This window comes from Rhincodon typus, chromosome 4 (genome assembly GCF_021869965.1).
Source record: "Rhincodon typus isolate 14 chromosome 4, sRhiTyp1.1, whole genome shotgun sequence".
NCBI classification, from domain to species: Eukaryota; Metazoa; Chordata; class Chondrichthyes; order Orectolobiformes; family Rhincodontidae; genus Rhincodon; species Rhincodon typus.
The window spans coordinates 114,428,068-114,450,565 of record NC_063335.1 but is presented as its reverse complement, the minus strand read 5'-3'; the positions used below and the strand labels follow the sequence as shown (position 1 = coordinate 114,450,565).

General features: G+C 41.2%; 1 protein-coding gene across 1 annotated transcript in view; it reads left to right on the top strand.

Moving 5' to 3' along the window:
• Positions 1–607: 607 nt before the first annotated feature.
• Positions 608–22,498, top strand: part of LOC109919584 (arf-GAP with GTPase, ANK repeat and PH domain-containing protein 3-like) — a 531,088-nt gene continuing 509,197 nt past the window's right edge. Inside the window, exon 1 of the mRNA XM_048596313.1 lies at positions 608–1,004. Within this exon, the coding sequence (XP_048452270.1) occupies positions 644–1,004 (361 nt within the window). The 5' untranslated portion in view covers positions 608–643. The remainder of the gene's footprint in view (positions 1,005–22,498) is intronic.

The window sequence follows — 22,498 nt, the reverse complement described above, 5'->3', positions numbered from 1 at the left end:
CCAGCAATATGGAGGCGGGGCATGATTGGGTGCGGAACCGTGGGCGGAGCCAGATTAACGAGCTGGGCAAGCGTCCAGTCTTTGGGCGGATCCCACGCCCGTAATTGGACAGGACGAGGAGGCGGGAAAGGGTGGCCGGTGAATGGGCGGGGTCGATGGAAAGGGGCGGGGTCGATGGAAAGGGGCGGGGTCAGGATCCCGGCGCGCTGACGCTTTGCGTGTTGGTGCGTGCGCGCTGCTGGCGTTTGTGGGAGGGCGGGGGGTGTAGGGATTGTGGCTCGAGCTGTCCGTGTGGAGATTTGGATGCGAAAAAAAACTCACGGAGAAAGCGGCTCTAAGGAAAACAATCATCAATAATCACCCGAGCCTGAGTGTGAGGAGAGAGGAGCAATGGAGCGGGGCAGCAGCGGGCTCCGGCTACAGGCTGGCAGCGGCCTCCTGGGCACCCGGCTGTGAACTAACGGACTGTCCTTTTGTGATCGGAGCTGAGGAGGGTCCGGGCCGGGCCCGAGCTCCACTGACCCCCGCCCCCTGACCTCCGACCCCATCCCCGCCACCCCCCCCCCGATTCCTCTACCCCGACCCGCCACCAACCCCACCACCACCACCCCGTCCCCCTGGACCATAACCCCAGATCCCAGCCATGAATTTCCAGTCTCAGCCCTCTCTCCATGCTGGCTCCCCGGGCTCTGGCTCCGGGGGTTCGGGCGGCTCGGTATCGGTGTCGGTGCTGGGACCACCCGGCGGGGCTCTGGGTCTGGGCTGCGGCTCGGGCTCGGGCTCAATGCCGGTGCTGTCTCACTCCGGCTCCAATTCGGCCGCCTCTGCCACCTCACCGGCCCAGGCTCAGCAGCTGGTGCTGTCCAACTCGGCGGCCATCCGAGCTGAGATCCAGCGTTTCGAAAGCGTCCATCCCAACATCTACGCCATTTACGATTTAATCGAAAGGATCGAGGACATGGGGCTGCAAAACCAGATCCGGGAGCATGTCATCAGCATCGAAGGTAGGAACGCGATTATTACGAACGTCAGATCGATAGTGCGTTAATCATTGGGTTTATCAGCACCGATTTCAATTTATCGATCGTTGTCTTGATCACTGGACAGTACCAATTATAGTTTATCGAGATCACTGGGCGCATCGGCACTGATTGCAATCTGATTTGGAATCGATGCGACAGTAGATATCTGCGCTGATGTGGTTTTGAATGTGATCATTGTCATCATGTGATATGTATAAATCTCGAATGTTGGGAATAAATCCACTTTTTGGAAATAACGTGCAGCTATTCTTTGAAAATTTCTCCTGAATGTTTTGTCCACTGCATTATTGAGAATATATTATTGTAAATGGACAAGTTGATCTTTTGAGATTCATTCAAACAGTTACTGAATATTCAAATAAAAGCCAGGTTATATGAAAACCGTTTTTCAAATTATTTTGAATATTGCTGATTAATTTTGGAGACATATGGGAACTGAAGGCAGAGTGGCAATAATTGTTGTGTAAGAGACTAGGTGGAAACCCACTTTGTTTACAGGTAGTCTGATATGAAAGTATATCCTGGACAATTCTCTTATCACTTAATTTTGTTTCTTTAATCTCACATTTCTGGTTCAGTAGCTTACATACTTGAGAATAAAGAGCAACTTCATCCAAGGATTTTGTTGATCAACGGAGATGGATTATTTTTGATAGAGTCTCTACTTTGTTGTCAACATTGAGCAGAGATTGAATTCATGCCATGCACAAATGGCCACAATCAGAGCGCTTCTAATAATCCATATATGCAGGTGTATTGTGTGTTTCTATGAGATGGGGAGTTTGTAACATTTGCTCGAAGGTAGGACTGTCCTGTATATAGGTTGACTGTCTTACGTATAGTAATTTTAAGTATTAGAGCTTGATAACGCTGTGAAGTGGAGGGGGATCACTTACTGCACCTAAAACAGAAAATACTGACAATATTCAAGTGAATTAAGCAGCAGATTTGGAGGCAGGAACCCTAGATTGATGACTTTCGAGAATAGTTATCAAATACCAGTTCTTGTGTGTATGGGGGAATATCTTATTAATGGTTAAGATTTGCTTTGCTCAAAAACGTTCATTTTTGGGGAACGAGATGTGAGTGTCTCAGATATGATTTCAGTTCTATGTTTTGTCTTTTAGATTCTGATTTTTGTTATGATATTCACTGATATTTTTTATTCATCCATGGAATAAGTAGGACAATACCTTTTGCTGTTAAAAATAAACAGATTAAACTTTCTTTCAATCTACACCTAGATAGTGTAGTGTTTAGAAGTTACAATTGTGACCAATTTAAGGGGTGAGTTTGATGTTGGCTCATTAGGGACTTGGTTATTTGGGCTGCAGGTTGGCGATCAACTTACCTTAATGTTTGAAGAATCAGACAATTTTGCTGCACTTGAATTTGAAAATAAGTGTGTTGAAATTGGCTGCATGCTGTGTGTCTTTTCTTGTAATGGAGCATGGTTAGGACTGGACATGATAGAAAATCAAAGTAAAATGTGCAATAAGCTCACTACTGCTGTGTGACACTGTCACAGTCTGAATGAAGACTTCATTGAATTGACAGTTCTGTTGCATTATTAGTTACCCAGCTGTTCAAACACTGCACTGTGGTAGACAGCACTGTGATTATATCGAACAATTTATTTAAATAGGACTCAGTTCTTTAGAACTGTATCTTGAAAAGTGTATGAACCTAACATTAATTCTAATGCAGCATTGTAACAGTTGTAGCAGATTGTGTGGGTGTCCCAGTAACTCTGAACTTGCAGTGAACGAACACTGGTTTGCTCGACCATGGCGGTTCACGGTCAAGTAAATGCATGCCATTTCATAACGTATCAGTGGGAGCCTCATATTTTACACATTCCAATAAATGTTGTGGAGGGTAGGAGATAATAAAGAACATTGTTCATATTATTGCCTTGGGTTACTGTTATTTGCCATTGCTCCTTTATGTGTAAACTTTGAAACCTGTCTCTCATCCAGAGCATTGCTTAACATTTGTACTTGAAAGTAAGATTAAAGTTTCCTTGGTGATTGTGGTATAATCATTTGACTCAATAATTGGGCTCTTGTCTGGGGATGGAATTGGTGGGTTTTCTTTCTTTTCTTGAATTACATCATCATTGATTTGTGCGTCAGCTTATTGATCGAAGACTTGTGAATGATACAGGTTAACATAGCTGAACATAATGGAAATTAAAAATCTGTGGAAAACTGGGTGTGTAAAGGCTTCAAGATGACGGATTGAATTTGAAGAATTGAAAAATAAAGGTTTTGGGTGAAAATTGATATTTAAATACAACATGGAGGCATGAGGGTTAGCGGAATAGTAACATCTTGGTTGCAAATGTGCAAGTCCTCAAAAATGTCATGTCTTAAAATTAGCTTGTGGCATTTTGAGTGTGATCAGTAGAAGCATGGAGTATATAGGTATTTGTAGTGAAGTCAGCATGTAGTGTAAAAGGCAGATCATGCTTGATCAGTCTAATCGAATGCTTATGAAGTTGATGAGAGGAATGTGGTGGTTGTCTACATGGATTTTAAGAAAACATTTGATAATATATCACATAAAACACTAATTAACAAAACTGAGACTCATGGTTTACCATGTACCCATGCCCGGTTTAGCTGATCATCAGCGCTTGTCACCAAGGGTAGCAAGGGTGCAAAATGTACTATTGTTTGAGGATACAATGACCATCACCAAGAGTGGCTCAGAAGCACCACTGCTGATTGACCTGGTTGAGTCCTACATGCTATAGCTGCTAGATTGGGTCTGTCAGGTGCTGAGGGAACCAACAACAAGGGAAAAACATACTTGATCTCATCCTCACCAATCAGCCTGCTGCATGTGCATCTGTCCATGACCATCATACAGTCCTTCACAAAATCAGAGTCACAGAATTGTTATGGCACAGATGAGCCTTTTACAATATATTAAGGAAGGAAACAAATTTACAGTGGCTAAATCTGTAGACAACACAAAAATGGGTGGAAAGGCAGGTTGTCAGAGGGCTACAAATAATTTACATGGAAATTGATAGGTTCAGTAAGTGGCTGGAAAGTCACCAAACGGACATAATGTAGGAAAATGTGAAGTTGTCCATTTGGAAGGGAGAACAAAAAAATTTATTTAAATGGAGGAAAAAAAACTGCAGAAATTTGCAACAGAAAGGGACGTAGGAGTAGTTGTGCACAAAACGCAGAAAACTAGTACACGGGTGCAGCAAGTAATCAGGAAGATTCATGGAGTGTTTCCTCTTTTTTTCCAAGGAGGTTGGATTATAGGGAAGTCTTACTGCAACTTTGCAAGGTGCTGGTGAGGCCACACTGGAGTACTGTGAGCAAATTTGGTCCCCTTATTTAAAGAAAGGTATTATTTCATTGGACATAGTTCAGAGATGGTTCACTAGGATGATCCCTGGATTGTCTTATAGCAAAGGTTAAACAGGTTGGGATTCTACTTATTGAAATGGAGAAGAGAGACAATCTCATTGAAATAAACTGTATTCTTAAGAGTCTTGACACAGTAAATGCTGAGAGAGTGTTTCCCTTTTGTGGGAAAGTCTAAGACCAGTGGACATAGTCTCAGAATAAAGGAGTACCAATTTAAGACTGAGATGAGGAGGAATCTCCTCTCTGATGTTCGTATCTCTTTGGAACTCCTCCTCACAGAAACCTGTGGGGGTCAGTCTTATATTTAAGGATGAGATGGATAGATTTTTGAGCAGTAGGGGAATCAAGGGTTGTGGGGAAAGGGCAAAAGTGGATGTGAGGAATGTCAGATCAATCATGATCCTTTTGAATGGCTGAGCAGGCTTGAGGGGTCAAATGGCATCCTACTGTTCTTATTTCTTATGATTTTATGAGAACAGTCCCAACTTCTTCAATCTGACCTCAACTGAAGTTTCTCATTCTTGGAACTATTCTAGTTAATAGATTCTGTGCTAATGTACACGTTACTGACCTAACAAGTATTTCATTCAATTACAACATCACTTCCTTGCTCTTGTACTCCATGTCCCTGTTAATAAAGCTGAGGATACTGTCTGCTTTATTAACTTCTCTCCACCTGTCCTGACACCTTCAAAGATCTGTGCACATATACACCCAGGTCCCTATGATCCTGCAACCCCTTTAGGATTTTTCCTCCTATTTTGTATTTTTTTTCAATGTTCTTATCACCAAAGTACATCACCTCACACAGTTCTGTCTGCATTGAACCTCATCTGCCACCCATCTGCCACCTATCTGCCCATTCCACCAACTTGTCAGTGTCCTTTTGGAGTTCCACAATGTCCTCACAGTTTACAGTTCTTCTAAGTTTCATGTCATCTGCAAACTTTAAAACTGTCCCAAGCAAAGCAAAATCCAGATAATTAATATTTATCAGGAAAAGCACGTGTCCCGATACTGACACCTTCACCCTGAAAATCATGCATTGACCATTACTTTCTGTTTCCTATCACTCAACAATTTTGTACCCATATCACTGCTGTCCCTTTTCTACTTTCCTCACTCATCTATTGTGTGGTACTGTGTGAAAGAGCTTCTGTAAATCCATGTTTATGACATCAACAGCATTACCCTCATTGAGCCTTTCTGTTAGATATTCAAACACAATTTGCCCTTGAGAAATCCATGCTGACTCTTCCTAATCAACTCACTTCATCCACATGACGACTGACACTATCCAGATTAATTGTTTCTAGAAGCTTCCCCCATTACCGAAGGTAAACTGACAGGTCTGTAATTGTTGGGATTATCCTTAAACCTCTATGACTCTAAAGGTTGTATAGCATGGAAACAGGCCCTTTGGTCCAACTCGTCCATGCCAACCAGATATCCTAAAATAAGCTAGTCCCACTTGCCAGCATTTGGTCTCTATCCCTCTAAACCCTTCCTATTCGTATACTCCTCCCAGATGCCTCTTAAATGTTATAATAGTGCAAGCCTCAACCACTTTTTCTCTGGCAGTTCATTCCATACATACAACTACCCTCTGCGTGAAAAAGTTGCCCCTTAGGTCCCTTTTAAATCTTTCCCCTCTCATCTTAAACCTATGCCCTCTAGTTTTGGACTCCCCTGCCCTGGGGAAAAGACCTTGACTGTTCACCCTATCTACGCCCCTCATGATTTTATAAACCTCTATAAGGTCATCCCTCGGCCTCTGGTGTGCCAGGAAAAACAGCCCCAGCATATTCAGCCTCTCCCCATAGCTCAAATCATCCAACCCTGGCAACATCCTTGTAAATCTTTTCTGAACCCTGAACAACATTCATCTTCCAGCAGGGAGACCAAAATTGCATGCAGCATTCTAATAGTGGCCTAACCAATGTCCTGTACAGCAGCAACATGATATCCCAACTCCTATACTCAATGCACTGACCAATAAAGGCAAGCACACCAAACGCCTTCTTCACTATCCTATCTACCTGCAACTCCACTTTCCAGGAACTATGCACTTGCAAATATCTCTTTGTTCAACAACACTCCCCAGGATCTTACCATTAAGTTTATAAGTCCTGACCTGATTTGCCTTTCCAAAATGCAACACCTCACATTTATCTAAATTAAACTCCATCTGCCACTCCTTGGCTCATTGGCCCATCTGATCAAGATCCTGTTATACTCTGAGGGAACTTTTTTCACTGTCCATTACGCCTCCAACTTTGGTGTCATCTGCAAACTTGCTAACCATATCTCTTATGTTCACATCCAAATCATTTATATAAATGACAAAAAGCAGTGGACTCAGCACTGATGTGTGTGGCACACCGCTGGTCACAGGCCTCTGGTCTGAAAAGCAACCTTCCACCACCATCCTCTGTCTTCTACCTTTGAGCCAGTTCTGTATCCAGATGGCTAGTTCTCCCTATATTCCATGTGATCTAACCTGACTAACCAGTCTACCCTGAGGAACCTTGTCAAATGTCTTACTGACGTCCACATAGATCATGTCCTTCTTGGAAATGACTGCAATATTTGCAATTCTATATCAGCTCCAGTCAATCCTGCCCAGCTTTGTTCTTGTCCCATTGAAGTCAGCTGTCTGTGAAATGATTTTTCTTGCTCTGGATTGTTGCATTTCTTTCTCCATCACCATCCTGAACCTTATGATACCATGATCTCTGTCTCCTGAATGTTCTCCCACTGAAACTTGATTCACTTGACCCACCTCATTTCCAAGGACCAATACATCCTTCCTGTTGAACTGGACATAAAGTGCTGCAGGAAGCTCTGTCTAACACAGTCCAGGAACCTTTTCTCCTTGCTGTCCCCCCGCCCTGTATCCTAGGCTATGTTTGAGTAATTGAAGTCTCCCTTTATAATTACTCCATAATGTTGAGATTTCTGTGGAATTTCCTTGCGGATTTGTTCCTCTACGTCTTTTCCATTTATTAGTAGTCTATAGAGTACACTGTGCAATGTAATCGTACCCTTTTAATTCCTTTGCTCTAGCCAACTTCCTTCTGTCCTTGAACCCTCTGAGGTATCCTTTTTTTCCGTCACTGAAATGCCCTCCTTAACCAATACTGCAACCTCTCCACCTTTCCTATCTTCCCTGAAGAATACATACCCAGGAATATTTAACGCCTGGTCATTCCTTTCCTTGAGCCTCGTCTCTGTTATTGCTGCAACATGATATTTCCATGTGACAATCTGTAACTCCTCAACCTTGCAGGAAGGATGTTTCCGATGGTGGGGGAGTCCAGAACCAGGGGTCATAAGGGGTAAACCTTTTAGAACTGAGGTTAGGAGAAATTCTTTCCAGAGAGTCGTGTGCCTGTGGAATTCACTATCACCGAAAGTGTTTGAGGCCAAAACATTATTAGTTTTGAAGAAGGAGGAATATATAGCTCTTGTGGCTAAAGGAATCAAAGAATATGGAGGAAGGATGAAATTAGGATATTGGGCTCATTGATCAGCCATGATCATATTGCTCCTTCAAACTTAGGAATTAAGTTAGAAAACTAAGTTGCTCCCACTCTCCATTCTGAACAGGTAGTGTTGCCATTGGATATAGGAGGATTCCTGTTCCTCAACTTGAGGTTGTCTTAGTTCAAACTCTTTTTCCGGCTGTTTCTCATGAAATTCCCTCCTCGTGTCTTCTACCCTTTCTCAATTCTCACACCTGGTTTCTTTTTTCCTCATCATCCCTTTGTCTCTAACCTGCTGTTGTAGCCATTATATTTATATGGTGAGTCCAGCTGAATTTCTGGTGAATGGTAACCTCGAGGATGTTGGTAGTGGGGAATTCAGTGATGGTGAAACCATTGAATATCAATGGGCATTAGCTAGATTCTCTCTTATTGGAGATGGTCATTGCCTGGCATTTCTGTCATGCAAATGTTGCCACATATCAGTCCAAACCTGGATATGGTCCAGATTTTGTTGCATTTGAACGTGGACAGCTTCAGCATGTGAGGAGATGCGAATGGTGCTGAACATTGTGCAGTCATCAGCGGACATCCAGTCTTCTGGCCTTAAGATAGTCCATCTTAATCAGAAGATGGTTGGGCCTAGGACACTACCCTGAGGAACTCCTGCAGAGATCTCCTAGAGCGGAGATGACTGACCTCCAACAAACAGAACCATCTTCCTATTCATGAAATATGACTCTAACCAGCAGAGATACCCATTGATTCTAGTTTTGCTAGGGCTGTTTGATATGACACTTTGTTGACTATGGCCTTGATGTCAGGAGCTGTCACTGTTAACCTCACCTTTGGAATTCAATGCTTTTGTCCATGTTTGAACCAAGGCTGTAATGAGGCCAGGAATTGAGTGGCCTGGGTGGAACCTAATTGGGCATCAGTGAGCAGTTTACTGCTTGGCAGTTGCTACCTGACAGCTCTGTTGATGACATCTTTACTGATGATCGAGAGTAGACTGATGGGGCAATAATTGGCAGGGTTGGATTTATCCAGCTTTTTGTGCCTAGGACATAATTGAGCAATTTTCCACATTCTTGGGTAGTTGCCAGCCTTGTAACTGTACTGGAACAGCTTGACTAGGGGACTGGCAATTTCTGAAGCACAGTACTATTGCCAGAATATTGTCAGGGCCCAGAGCCTTTGCAGGGTCCAGTGCGTCCGACTGATTCTGTGATTGCCCATCCCCTAATTGCCCAGAGGGCAGTTAAGAGTCAATCACATTGCTGTGGGTCTGGAGTCACATGTAGGCCAGATCAGGTAAGGGTGGCAGTTTCCTTCTCTAAAGGACTTTAGTAAACAAGATGGATTTTCTGATAATGAAGTCATGGTCATTGTTAGACTCTTAATTCCAGGTTTCTTTTTTATTGAATTCGGATTCGAACCTCGGTCCCCAGAACTTTATCTGGGTATCAGGATTAACAGTCCAGTGGTGATACCATCACCTTCCCCATAGTAATGATTAAGTCAGGGGTATGCTGGGCTGTGAGGTTTGAAGTAGTGGTGGAGTACAATTCTTCTGCTGTTGGTGTCCTACAGCGCCTCATGGATAGCCAGTCTTGAGTTATGAGAAAGGGTAGAAGACATGAGGAGGGAATTTCATGAAGAGATCTGTTTGAAGTCTATTCCAGTTAACACAGTGATAGTGCCACACAACACAATGGAGGACATTCTTCGTGTGAAGATGAGATTTCATCACCACAAGGACTATGTGGTGGTCACTCTCCATGATACTGTCGTGGACTGATGCATCTGCATGAGGCAGGTTACTAAGGATGCGGTGAAGTTATGATTTTCCCTTTTGCTTGTTCCCTTACCCCTTGCCGCAGACCCAGGCTAGCGGCTATGTCCTTTGCGTCCCGACCAGCTCAGGTGCTCTGCTCAGCCACACTTGGTGATGAACATTTAAATCCCCCACCCAGAGTGCATTTTCACCCTTGCCACCCTCAGTGCTTCCTCCATGTGTTGCTCAACATGGAGTACTGATACATCAGCCAAGGGAGGTAATCAGTGGAAAGTTTCCTTGCCCATGACTTCATGGGATACAGTGCTAATTTTGAGGATTCTTAGGGCACCTGCCTCCTGACTGTTTACCTCAGCTGGCTCTGCCCTGCTGGTGGGCAGGATATATTCAGGAATGTGGATGATGGTATCTGGGACGTTGTTTGTCAGGTATGATTCTGTGAGTACGTCTATGTCAAGCTGTTGGTTAAGTTGTCTGTAAGACAGCTCTTCCCAATTTTAGCTTTATCCCCCAGGTATCAGTAAGGAGGACTGTATGTCCTTGTTCATGATTGCAGAAAGCTAATATGCAGTTAGAGGATGGTAATTGGGAGGGCAAATAGATTATAACATTTATTGTTGAACGAATGGAACATAACATCATGGAAGTGTTGTTGCAATTGTACAGGGTGTTGGTAAAACTGCATCTGGAATATTGTATAGTGTTCTCCTTGTTTGAGGAGGGATGTAATTGCGCTTGAGGCAGTTCAGAGAAAGTTCACTAGATTTTCCAGAGATGAAAGGCTTGCCTTATGAAGAGAGATTCAGTAATTTAGGTCTATACTCTCTTGAGTTCAGAAGAATGAGAAGAGATCTAATTGAGGTATATAAGATGGTAAAGGGTTTTGACAAAGTCAACATAGAATGGATATTTCCTCTTGAGGGGCAAACTAGAACGAGAGGTCATAGTTTTAGGCTAAGGGCTGGCAAATTTAAAACACAGATGGGGGCAAATTATTTCTTTCAAAGGGCACCTTCGTGAACCTGTGGAATTCACTATCCAGAATGTGGTGGATGCTGAGACATTCAATAAATTTAAGGAAGAGATAGACAGATTTTTACATAGTAATGGGATGAAGGGTTATAGAGAACAGAAGGAAAAGTGCAGTTGAGGCTGAGCAATATTTATTAATAGTGAGCCATGATTGTATTAAATGGCAGAGCAAGCTGGATTGGTGAATTAATTGCCTGTTGCTGCTTCCAGTCTTGTCTATGTTGCTTCTTCTGTTAATTCAAAAAACTTTGGTGAAATTGACTTTATTTAAAACATAAGATCATTTGGATCTGGGAGGAAGAGGACCCTTTTTAAATTAAACTTATTGTGACTAAACGAAGGCTCAGTTGGCAGACTGTATTGAGAGTTTTGGACAAGCAAGGTTTGTTTGAAAGATTACATATTAAATGGATATTGGCAAATTCCATTGACTGACATAGAAATATCAGCTTTTGTGACCCTGGATAGACTTTATTGATATACAGTTATGCTGTTCAGAATGAAAAATACACCAGGAAATTTTGACTAACCAAATCATTGAAGGATTATGCAACTGTGTTGTATATGTTATTGGTTCGATTATGATTGTCCAAATCTGGGAGGAGCGTTTAAAACACTCGAATGAATTCTGAGGAAGGGTCACCAGACCCAAAACATTAACTCTGATTTTCTCTTCACAAATGCTGCCAGACCTGCTGAGCTTTTTCAGCGACTTCTGTTTTGTTCCTGATTTACAGCATCCGCAGTTCTTTTGGTTTTTACTTGAATGACATATTTGGTTGATTACAAGGAGCCAGTTTGGTTATAAACTTGGTGTGAAGTAAATTTGCCAAAGTAAAAGAAAGTTATTCAGGCCATTCCATCGGGGCAAGGCCAGGTAGCATCGAGAGGAGCAAAAAAAGGTGTATTTTTGATTTTTTTTTCCATTGCCTAAGACCAAATGATGGATTTTGCGGTATGTAGGTAAGAGTGATTTTGGATTTCAGCATAATAGTGGCTCCCTTGGCAAATTGATAAAGAATGGCTAGAAATGTGAATGGATAAGGAGTTTGAAAGCTTTACTGACTACTGTACTGATTTTAGCAGCAACGACTTAGTCAAAGATATTTACACTGCCAGTTGAAGCCAGCAATGTCTATATTGCTGCGGGACTGTCACAGCATGTTGAAATGTGGATCAAATGGCTGGTCATTACTTTTCTCATAAGTTGCATTCTTGCCAGCAGAAATACTCAACCATGAAAATAAAAATCTTTGAGCTTTCATTTAATTTGTTCATTGAATGTAGGCGCTGCTGGCTAGGCCAACATTTATTGCCCACCCCAAATTGCTGAGAGGGCAGTTAAGAGTCACCCACATTGCTGTGGGTCTGGAGTCACATGTAGGCCAGACCAGGTAAGAATGACTGATGTCCTTTAGGGAAGGAAACTGTGAACCATCTGGGGTTCTCCAACAATTCACAGTAGTTTCGTAGTCATCATTAGATCCTTACTTGTAGATTTTCATTGAGTTCAAAATCCACCATCTGCCATGGTACGATTCAAACTCGGGTCCCCAGAGCATTTCCTGGGCCCCCTGGATTAATAGTCAAGTGACAATACCACTTGGCTGTTGCCTCCCTGAGAATTATTCTGGCTCAACAACATTGAGTCTGCATATTAAGTAACTCTGTTATTTATATGATCGTAATCCTGTAAGTTCCTACTGAAGTTTCAAACCAAAAATCTGAAAATGTTTGTTTCATCAATTTGAGAATCATTCATATAGCAGGAGGAGGCAGTACAATGGCAGATGCTTTATTAAGGGAAAATATGGAGGAACACAAATATAATTAAAATAGACTTGTGTAGAATGTGATTTTTCTATGCAAAGCCCTGGTAATTTGATGTAAATATATTGTTCCTGGTAGGGGGAAATCTGTATAAGTGAAATTGAAAGAATGAGAAGAGATGATCAGAATAGAAAGAATGCCTTTTAAAGATGTCTTTACAATTTCTTTTCTTGTTGAGATGCAGAAAGTATAATGGATAACTTTGTGCTGAATTTATATTATATTTTACGTGCTAAAAAGGTGAAAACAGCGTTTTGGTTCCATTTTTGAATGTTCTTGAAGGTGGTGTAGAAAAGGCTGGAGATCTGTTATTTGCTTGGATCTTCATGACATTCTAAACCATAAAGCCCATGTTTGGAGTGTGAAAAAGAAACTATTTACCCATTCTGATCTCATTTACTTTACCCATGCGCCTCATGATTTTGTAAACTCTGTGATCTTTCGAGGATAATAAAATCATGAGGGACATGGATAGGGTGAATAGCCAAGGTCTTTTCTCCAGAGTAGGGGAATCCAAAACTAGAGGGCATAGGTTTAAGGTGAGAAGGGAAAAATTTAAAAGGACCTCAGGGGCAACATTTTCACACAGAAGGTGGTGTGTCAGCGGAGATGGTGGACGCGGGTACAACTACAGCATTTAAAAGACATTTGGATGGGTACATGAATAGAAATGGTTTAGAGGGATATGGGCCAAATGCTGGCAAATGGGACTAGATCAGTTTGGGATATCTGATTGGACTGAAGGGCCTGTTTCCATGCTGTATAACTTTGTGACTCTATGCCACTGTGTCCTTGGAGGTTACAGCACTTCAGGGACAAATCCAAGTACCTTTTAAGTGAGTTGTGTTTCTGCCTCCACCACCAATCGAGGGTAAATTCCACATGCCTACCACTCTGTCTTAAAAATATTTTCTTCATGTCCCTTTTAATTTTTTTTACCGATCACCTTAAGTCTGTGCCCTTTGGGAGTTGACCTCTCTGCAAGGGGAAACCTGTCTTTTCAGATTGTTCTGTTCTATTTAGGTCTCAATCATGCCTCCTATATTTAAGCCCTAATGTGTACAACAAACAGCAAGGGCTCAACACTGAACTCTGTGGAACACCATTGGATAGTAATCCTTAGAACATCTGTTATTTCCTCCCTGGCTTTCTTTAACAGTATGGACTAACATACATCTAGTCTTGGTGATTTATCCACCATCAAGGATATCTGTCCCTCCAGTACTACGTCTTGAATTATTATCATTGTATCTAAATCCTCACAATACATTGTAATAGAGGCAGAGAAAAAACTTGCGCTATTATTTTGTGACAGGGCCCCAATGAATTTCAGAGAAAGGCAGATTAATCCAGAAAGCCAGTCACTTTGTCTATGGTGTATTCCCTTGTTTTCCCCCTGATTCCTGTACGTAGTTTTTTTTTCCCCCTGTACCTCGTTAAAGATGTTGTTATGCACCTGGGAGAAGGTGGGACTTGAACCTGGGTCTCCTGGCTCAAAGACAGGGGTACTATTACTGCACCATAAGAACCCTTAATGGAATTTCCTCTCTAAGGGCATTGTGGGTTTACCTGCAGCATGTGGACTACAGCGGTTCAAGAAGGCAACTCACCACTACCTTCTCAGAGCAACTAGGGATGGGCAGTAGATGTTAGGACAGGCCACGATGGATCATCCACTCAGCATTTTTGGCTGAAAGTGAATGCAAATACTTGCGGTTTTGCCTTTTTCATCCCGCCACCTCCAATATGAGGACTGGGGATTTGTAGAGCATCCATCTCCTATCTGTTATTGTCCATCACCACTCTCAGCTGGGTGTGGTAGGACTGCAGAGCTTGGGTCTGATCTTAGTTGTGGGATCATTTAACTTTGTCTATTGCATAAGTCTTTTATTTAGCATGGAAGTTGTTCTGTGTTGCAGCTTTTTGCCTCACTTATAGATATGCATGCCCTTCTGCACTCTTTATTGAACCATGGCTGATCTGGTCCTGGCAGTCTGAAGAAGGGTCGCATGGGACTCAACATTAATTTGGTTACTGTCTCCATAGATGTTGCCAAACCTCGTGAGTTTCCAGCATTTGTAGTATTTTGCTCTTATTTTATTTCTTGGTCTGATGTTTGTGGTTGACTGGGGGAATAGGTCAGGCTATGAGGTTACAATTGTATTTGTATGTTGTTGCTGCTGAAAGAGAAATCGTGTCTGACTATTTGTGTCTGAATTTTTCGAGGCAGTCTCAACCAGTGGATAGAGGGAAACTAGTAGATGTGTTGTATTTGGACTTTCAGAAGGTGTTTGACAAGGTACCTCGCAAAAGATTAAGTCACGGTGTTGGTGGTAATATATTGTTATGGATAAAGAATTGGCTCAAAGACAGGAAATAGCAAGTGGGGATGAGGGATTCTTTCTTGGGTTGGCATCTCATGACCAGTGGGGTTCCATAGGGATCAGTGCTGGGACTGCAACTGTTTACAATACATATTAATGACTTGGAGAAAGGGAGTGAGTGTACTGTGGTCAGATTTGCAGACGAGGCAAAGATAGGTAGAAAAGCAGGTCGTGAGAGGGACACAAACAGCTTACAGAGAAATTCTTAGGTTCAGTAAGTGCGTAAAAGTTGACAAATAGAGTATAATGTGTGAAAATGTGAAGTTGTTCATTTTGGAAGAGAGAACAAAAGAATGGAATACTTAAATGGAAAAATTCTGTGGAAAGCTGCAACACAAAAGGGACCTGGGTGGTACTTGTGTATGAAACACAGAAGCCTAGCGCACATGCAGCCGGTAATCAGGAAAGCTAATGAAATGTTGGCCCTTATTTCAAACGGGTGGAGTAAAAGAGTAGGGAAGTCTTACTGTGACTGTACAAGGTACTGGTGAGACCACACCTGGAGTACTGTGAGCAGTTTTGCTCTTCTTATTTAAGGAAAGGTATAATTTCATTGGAGGCAGTAAAGAGAAAGTTCAGTAGGATTATCCCTGGTATGGAGAGATTGTCTAATGAGCAAAAGCTAAACAGGTTGACACTCTACTCTGTGGAGTTTAGAAGAATGAAAGGTGATCTCATTGAAACATATTTGATTCTTTAGGGGCTTGATAAGCTAAATGCTGAGAGGATGTTTCTCTTAATTAGAAAGTCTAGGACCAGAGGGCATAGGCTTAAATTAGAGTCATAGAGATGTAGAGCATGGAAACAGACCCTTTGGTCCAACATGTCCAAGCTGACCAGATATCCTAAATTAATCTAGTACCATTTGCCAGCATTTGGGAGGCATCCTTCTTAACCCTTCCTATTCATATACTCATCCAGATGCCCTCTAAGTGTTGGAATTGTACCAGCCTCCACCACTTCCTCTGGCAGTTCATTCCATGCATGCACACCCTCTGTGTGAAGAAGTTGCCCCTTAGGTCCCTTTTAAATCTTTCTCCTCTCACTTTAAACCCATGCCCTCTAGTTTTGGACTCCCCTACCCTAGGGAAAAGTACTTGACTCTTCACCCTGTCCATGCCCCTCATGCTTTTATAAACTTCTCTAAGGTCACCCCTCAGTCTCTGACGCACCAGGAAAAATAGCCCCAGCTTATTTAGCCTCTCCCTATAGCTCAAACCCTCCAACCCTGGCAACATTCTTGTAAATCTTTTCTGAACTCTTTCAAGTTTCTGAACATCTTCCCCATACCCGTGTGATTCAAATTGCTGTTGGCTTTCAGAATGGATAACATCCTTGAAAACTCATAGACAATATTAGTCTGCCAGGATCCAGGAGAGGGACAACAACTATAAGCAACAAGAAGTTATGGTTCACCTTGCAGGATTGCTGGTAGGAGGCTACTCTCCAAGTGAAAAGAGGGATTCATGAGGTCTTAAAAAATGAGACTAGATAATTCACCTTTCTTGCAATGGAGGAACAGTCTCTAGCGGAGAATTCCCACACTTTTGAGATTAAACGTTCTCAGGTTGAGAATGGAAAAGAACAGGAGTAAACTCTTGAGAGCCAAGAATCACTTTGGACTGGTTTAAGGAGAATTAAGTATAGTATCTGTACTTCACCATTCATTCACATGATGAGGGTGTCACTGGCCAGGCGGCATTTATTATCCAACCCTGATTGCTCACAGGGCATTTAAGAGTCAACCACATTGCTGTGAGTCTCAAGTCACATGTAGACCAGACTGGGTAAAGATGGCAGTTTCCTTCCCTAATGTGAACCAGATGGGTTTTTCCAACAATCGACATGGTCATCATTATATTCGTAATTCCAGATTTTTATTGAATTCAAATTCCACCATCTGCTGTGGTGGGATTCAAACCCAGGTCCCCAGAACATTATCTGGGTCTCTGGGTTAACCGTTCAGCAATAATGCCACTAGGACATTGCCTCCCTTCTCTGAGTTAAACCTTTTACGCAGAGAGCTGTGGGGCAGAGTCCTTGTATATATTTAAGGCTGAGATAGATAGTTTCTTGATCTGCAGGGGAATTGAGGTTTATGGGAAAAATGTAGGAAAGTGAATATGAAGAATGTTGAATAAGCCACTCAGCATGATGGAGAGTATCTTCAGTGTGAAGACTGTACTTGGCTTCTACGAGGACTTGTACATAAAACATGGATATATAGAAAGTAGGAGTAGGCCATTTGGTCCTTTAGACCAGTCCCGCCATTCAATATGATCATGGCTGATCAGGACCCTGTTTCCTGTTTCCCCGGGACCTTATTGAAAGCGTTCTGAAAGTTCATGTAAACAGCATCCACTGCTTTCTCCTCATCAACTCTACCAATTTCCCCCTTGCAAATTTCCAGCAAGTTTGTCAAGCATGAGTTTCCTTTTAGTAAATCCATGCTGACTCTGATCTTTTCACTGCTTTCCAAGTGCTATTAAATCTTTTATAATAGACTCTGGCATTTTGCCTACTATAGATGTCAAGTTAACTGATCTATAGTTCCATGTTTTCTCTCTGCTTTATTTATGTGGTGGTCATTTGTACCGATGCTGTCATGGATTAGACTGGGTGGGATATGAAATGGGTACCGGAGGTGAGGGGGAAGGAAGTGCTGAAAAGACATGCAGGAAAGTGCTCAAGCTGCTTAGTTGTGTTCTGTGACAATTTTTATTTTCTAACTGGCTACTTCTGTTATAAAACATTATTTTTGGGGTGACATTGCTTTTGTTGAGAGCAGCATATTTCTCTCATGGGATCAGTGTTCAGTTACAGGAATACAAAAGGCATATAGAGGTATTCAATTCATACAGATTGCAGCAATATAGCAAGATGTGCCCATAGCCGAAACCAATGATAAATTGTCTATGGTTTGATAAGAGAAGAATGGGTGCTGAGTAATTTATGCGAACATGTAAGCTTACATTTGCTGTTCCCAGAGCAACATAAATTTATTTTTAGGCAATTTTAGCTCCAGGTTAGTTCCATTGTTTTCTGAGCAGCAGCTGTAGCTGTGTGAAACACTATGCATATGCAAGGTGATTTTTCCTTCAGTTTTTTTCCAATCATGAACACAGTGGTTTGACTGGGTAATAGTTTTGTGGACCCTGGAGTGCCCTCGATCAACATGAGCTGAAATAACACCTGTTAATTTGTTTTCTAATGATGTCTGTTCATCAGCATCACCACTCATCAGGAGATGGTCACTTGACTGGATATTTTCCTGTTAAAATAACTCCCTTTTAATTCTGTCCTCCTGCTGCTGTCCCATCCCCTAAACCCCACTTGGTGTCTGAATACTTTGGCATAACCTGAGGGGTCCTGCAGACTTGAAGGTTTGCAAACATTGGCTATGTGATATTGTACCAAGTCTTGGAAGCAACAAGGCAGTGTGTGCAGTTTTGCAATTTAACAAGGGGAATAACATGGTTGATTTAGCATGTGTTTGTGGCTGTTTTGGCTGACTCTATAATCCGTAGATCCTGTGTGAGATGACAGACCGAATGGCAGATTCAGTTGTGAGGGTTTGTTGCAGAATTAAGTTGTGGCCTTGATAGAATGATCTTTCATTACTCCTTGTAATGTTTTATACAACTACCTACTTTGCAGTAGTGTGCGCGCGTGTCCACTTGATTGTTGAGTTTAAATTGATTCTGATTTGTTCATTGGCAATCTTCTTAGCTTTCAGAATTAGGCTTGTTCAGAGAATTAATAGAATACCAGGAATTGGTGATTGAGCCAACAGCTTCAACATTATTTGAAAGGGATTTGGATGAATATCTCAAGAAGAATTCAAAAGAACCATAATTTCTATAGTGTCTTTCACTACCTCGGGAAGTTCCAAAATGTTTAACAGCCAATAAAATGCATTTGAATTGTACAGTAGATGCCATTTGTATTGTAAACTGCAGAAATCTGCTTCTTCCTCCTTCCCCTCACTTTGTTTCTATGAGCATATCAGAAATTTTGAACTCACTTCCTGTGTTGGGCATTGTTGAAATCTTACACAGAAAATCAGATTATTTAAGGTCATTTTTGCTGTTTTCTAATGTGTTAAGCTCCCACATATGAAATCCTGGCTGATTGTCCTGTGATTGTTTATAAATTCCCCGAATTGCAATAAGTATACTCCCACAAAGAATTCACAGTACGGCTTGTTTAATAAGAAAAAAGACACTTTCTAAGAGTAACTGGGCCAGTGGCTATAGAATCCACAGCTTAGTGCTTTCCATTTTGAATGCTGTAAAGAAAAAAAAAAATCATTTGAACCAAATCAAATCTGATCCCTATGGTTGTCAAATATTTTATCCAGCAGTGACACGCAGGTAGCTACAGCCACCTGGCTTCATCAGAACAACCATTTGCACACTTCCTTTTCGTTAGACATTTCAGCCTTTCTCCCTTAATCCCGCTATTTAACCCATTTCAATAAGACATCCTTGAGCCTTTGTCTCTTTATTTGACAGTTTTTTGTGTAATCCAATTTTACCAGAGACATTACCTCATTTCACAGATTTCTAACATAACTTCTGTCAAAATGAAAGAAGTTGACCTCACGTATATACAGAGTTTAATGTATATGTAATGGTTCCTCTGTGGAAAAACAAAACCTGGCAGTAAATACATCAGCAAATATCCATTACAAACTAGGAGGTTCCATTCTATTGTAAGTGCAAAAGATGTGAAGCAAATAATAAAAATAGAAATGAAATGACCAAATATTAAATAAACAGTTTATTTTATTGCCTGACCCCAGTTGCCCTTGGGTAGGTGATGGGTGAGCTGCTGCTCCCTGCAATACCACCACTTGTCCTATTCAGCTATCCTGCCAAATCTGATTTTTTAAAAAGGTATGTATACTGAGGTAGGTTCCTCTACAGATGAGATATTTCAGTAAGCTGGGACATACTCGTAACTAGCTTCATCTGCTTTGCTGCCTAAGTTCTCAAGGCCAAGTTCTCAACTGGAAACTCTGTTTTCTCATTGTCATTGTCTGGGTCTGTGTTATCCCATTCCTGCAACTCTATGGGTTTGTCCTCAAACCATAGCCCAATTCATTTTCTTCTGAAATTTTTCCAATTGCTTTCGCTTATAGTGTTGAAGTTTATTTTGGGTTTATTAGGAATTGCGGTTATAAAACTACTAAGTTGTAGCTGCAACACACCAATCCTGACCACAAGTCTTTGCAAAAGAATTTAACTCTGATACCTAACCCAAGATGAGTAATCAAAAATCAATTGATGCAATTTGCACTGAATTTGCTGATCTTAAGCAAGGCAGCGGTGGAGCTGAGATAATTAGTCACAGTAGTGGGGAGGGGAAAAATCAACCAGGATTTCTGCTTCTGACCATTGTCTGGAGGCTTGTGACATGTCGAGTGATAGGATTAGGTTTGGCAGTTGTTTTGCTAAAATTTTGTCAAATCCAGATGTTTTTGATTATCATATCCTGAGAGTATAAAAGAGACAAGTGCAGTTAATCAAAAATTCTACAGGTCACATGTCCTTTGTTCCATTGTGATTTTAATCCTATAGTTGCTGCATAAGCAAGTTGCATTTAATATTCTGATTCTTTTCTGTAATTGCCTGTTGTTGCACTTGAATAACAAAAAACAAGTTGGTTTCGCCCACAGTGCTGCTTGTGATTTTGACTGGCACTGTTTCAGAGGCCAGTACAGCGAAGGATCGAAAAATATTATTGAGGAATATAGAAGGCATGTCCCTCCCAGAACGGTTTGAAAATGGCTGACATGGCTCCATGGCTGACAGACTAAACCATAGCAGTGTCAATAACTAGTAGAATGTACATACATTAATGTATGTACACACATTAGCCATGATCTAATAGATGGCGGAACATTATTGAGAGTCTGACAAGACTTTTGTTTGTATGGAAATACTGCATGGTTCTAGTTTATTAACATGGCTGTAAATTTGTGTAAGGTCTTAGAGCTTACTTACAAAACTTCTTAGCATCAACTGTTGATTGGTGCGAATTGGCTCGATATTAACATGTACAGTGATGGGTTGGGTTTGGACTCTGTACTGGTATATGCAAAAATTATTTGATTTGGACTTTGTAACTGCCTGTACAGTGACAAGTGAATGTTCCATCTATCTTGGATTTGATAATGAATTTCAATTACTTGCTGCTCAGTTGTAACAATGGTAAAGAGCAACTGCAGAAGACAGAGGCTGAAATTTAAAAGTGGCTTCTTGATTATCACAGTTTGTTGGAAAAATGGGTGCATGTTTTGATGCTGTTTGCATCTTGAATCCTTTCCATACCTGTGATCAGGGTAGTGGGACTTATATATTAAAGCTGCTCTTCTTATGAGAAACTGCATGCAATTGAATTGAATTGTGATGATCTGGGACAATGGAACTATATTAATGTAATTCTGAATATTACAATCAGCAGTGTCATTAAATGTGTTGGAACTCCTTGTGGTAAAAATCTTTTCTCAGAACAGTGCCTTTCAGTTCAAATGATGATATTTTTCTCCAGTTTAATTTGCAAAACTTCTGATTAAGTGATTGAAGAGCTATGATGTAGAAGTGATCTGTACCAAAGACATAGGATCTCCGGGTCCCCATTAAGATTTGGGATTTGGTGAAGAAAATGCATGTATTTATACAGCTTATTAACACATTTCTCAAACATTCCAATATGCTTCAATTGTAAGAAAATATCTGATGGAGAATGAATGTTTTGTGAGTAAATGTAGCAGCCAATTATAGGTAGCTAAGTTTCATGAACAGCAGTGAGATGATTTTCCAGTTCTTCATGATGAACAGTGGAATATTAGATGAAACATTGGCAGAATTTCCTCCGTTTCTTATGTGAAATGGAATGTCTGAGAAGATATTTAATGCTTTGGTTTCAGTTACTCCTCTGAAAATTTTCAAGAGGGCCTAGTAACCATTGCAATTCAAAAAATATGAAACTACACAGAGTGTATGTTCCCCGGTTTGATCCCTCATTTTTATGTGACCGCTAGTTGACTACATTTTGGGACAGGGCATCTGAACTAGTCAGCAAAAGTGAATCAACCAAGGTACGTGGTTTTCCAGAAGAGTATTTCTATTCTTAGTGTGAGAAGACAGCATCCCTTTCAAATCTAATCCTCTCTGCAGTCTGATATTTGTTTGGAGACATGTAAATGGCCACTAATATAGTCTGTGAATATGTGAATCTGCTAACAGTCAATGTGACCAGCAAGTAACGTCACCTTCAAGGTAGGAAAGACGAAAGTCGAGTGAAGAGTATGCTGTATTAAAGCATGAAACGAGAATGATGTAAGGTTATTTTCACGATGGTCATCCAACAATGTAAATGAGATAAAGTTCATCCATGCAAGCAGCACCAACCAGAATAACAGCTGTACCAAAAAGCAGTGTCATCAGTTCAACTGATATAAAAAGAAAATACACATCAGTGACAAGTCTGAAACTGTGAAGTAATGCTTTCCTTAAAAGACTTTTTC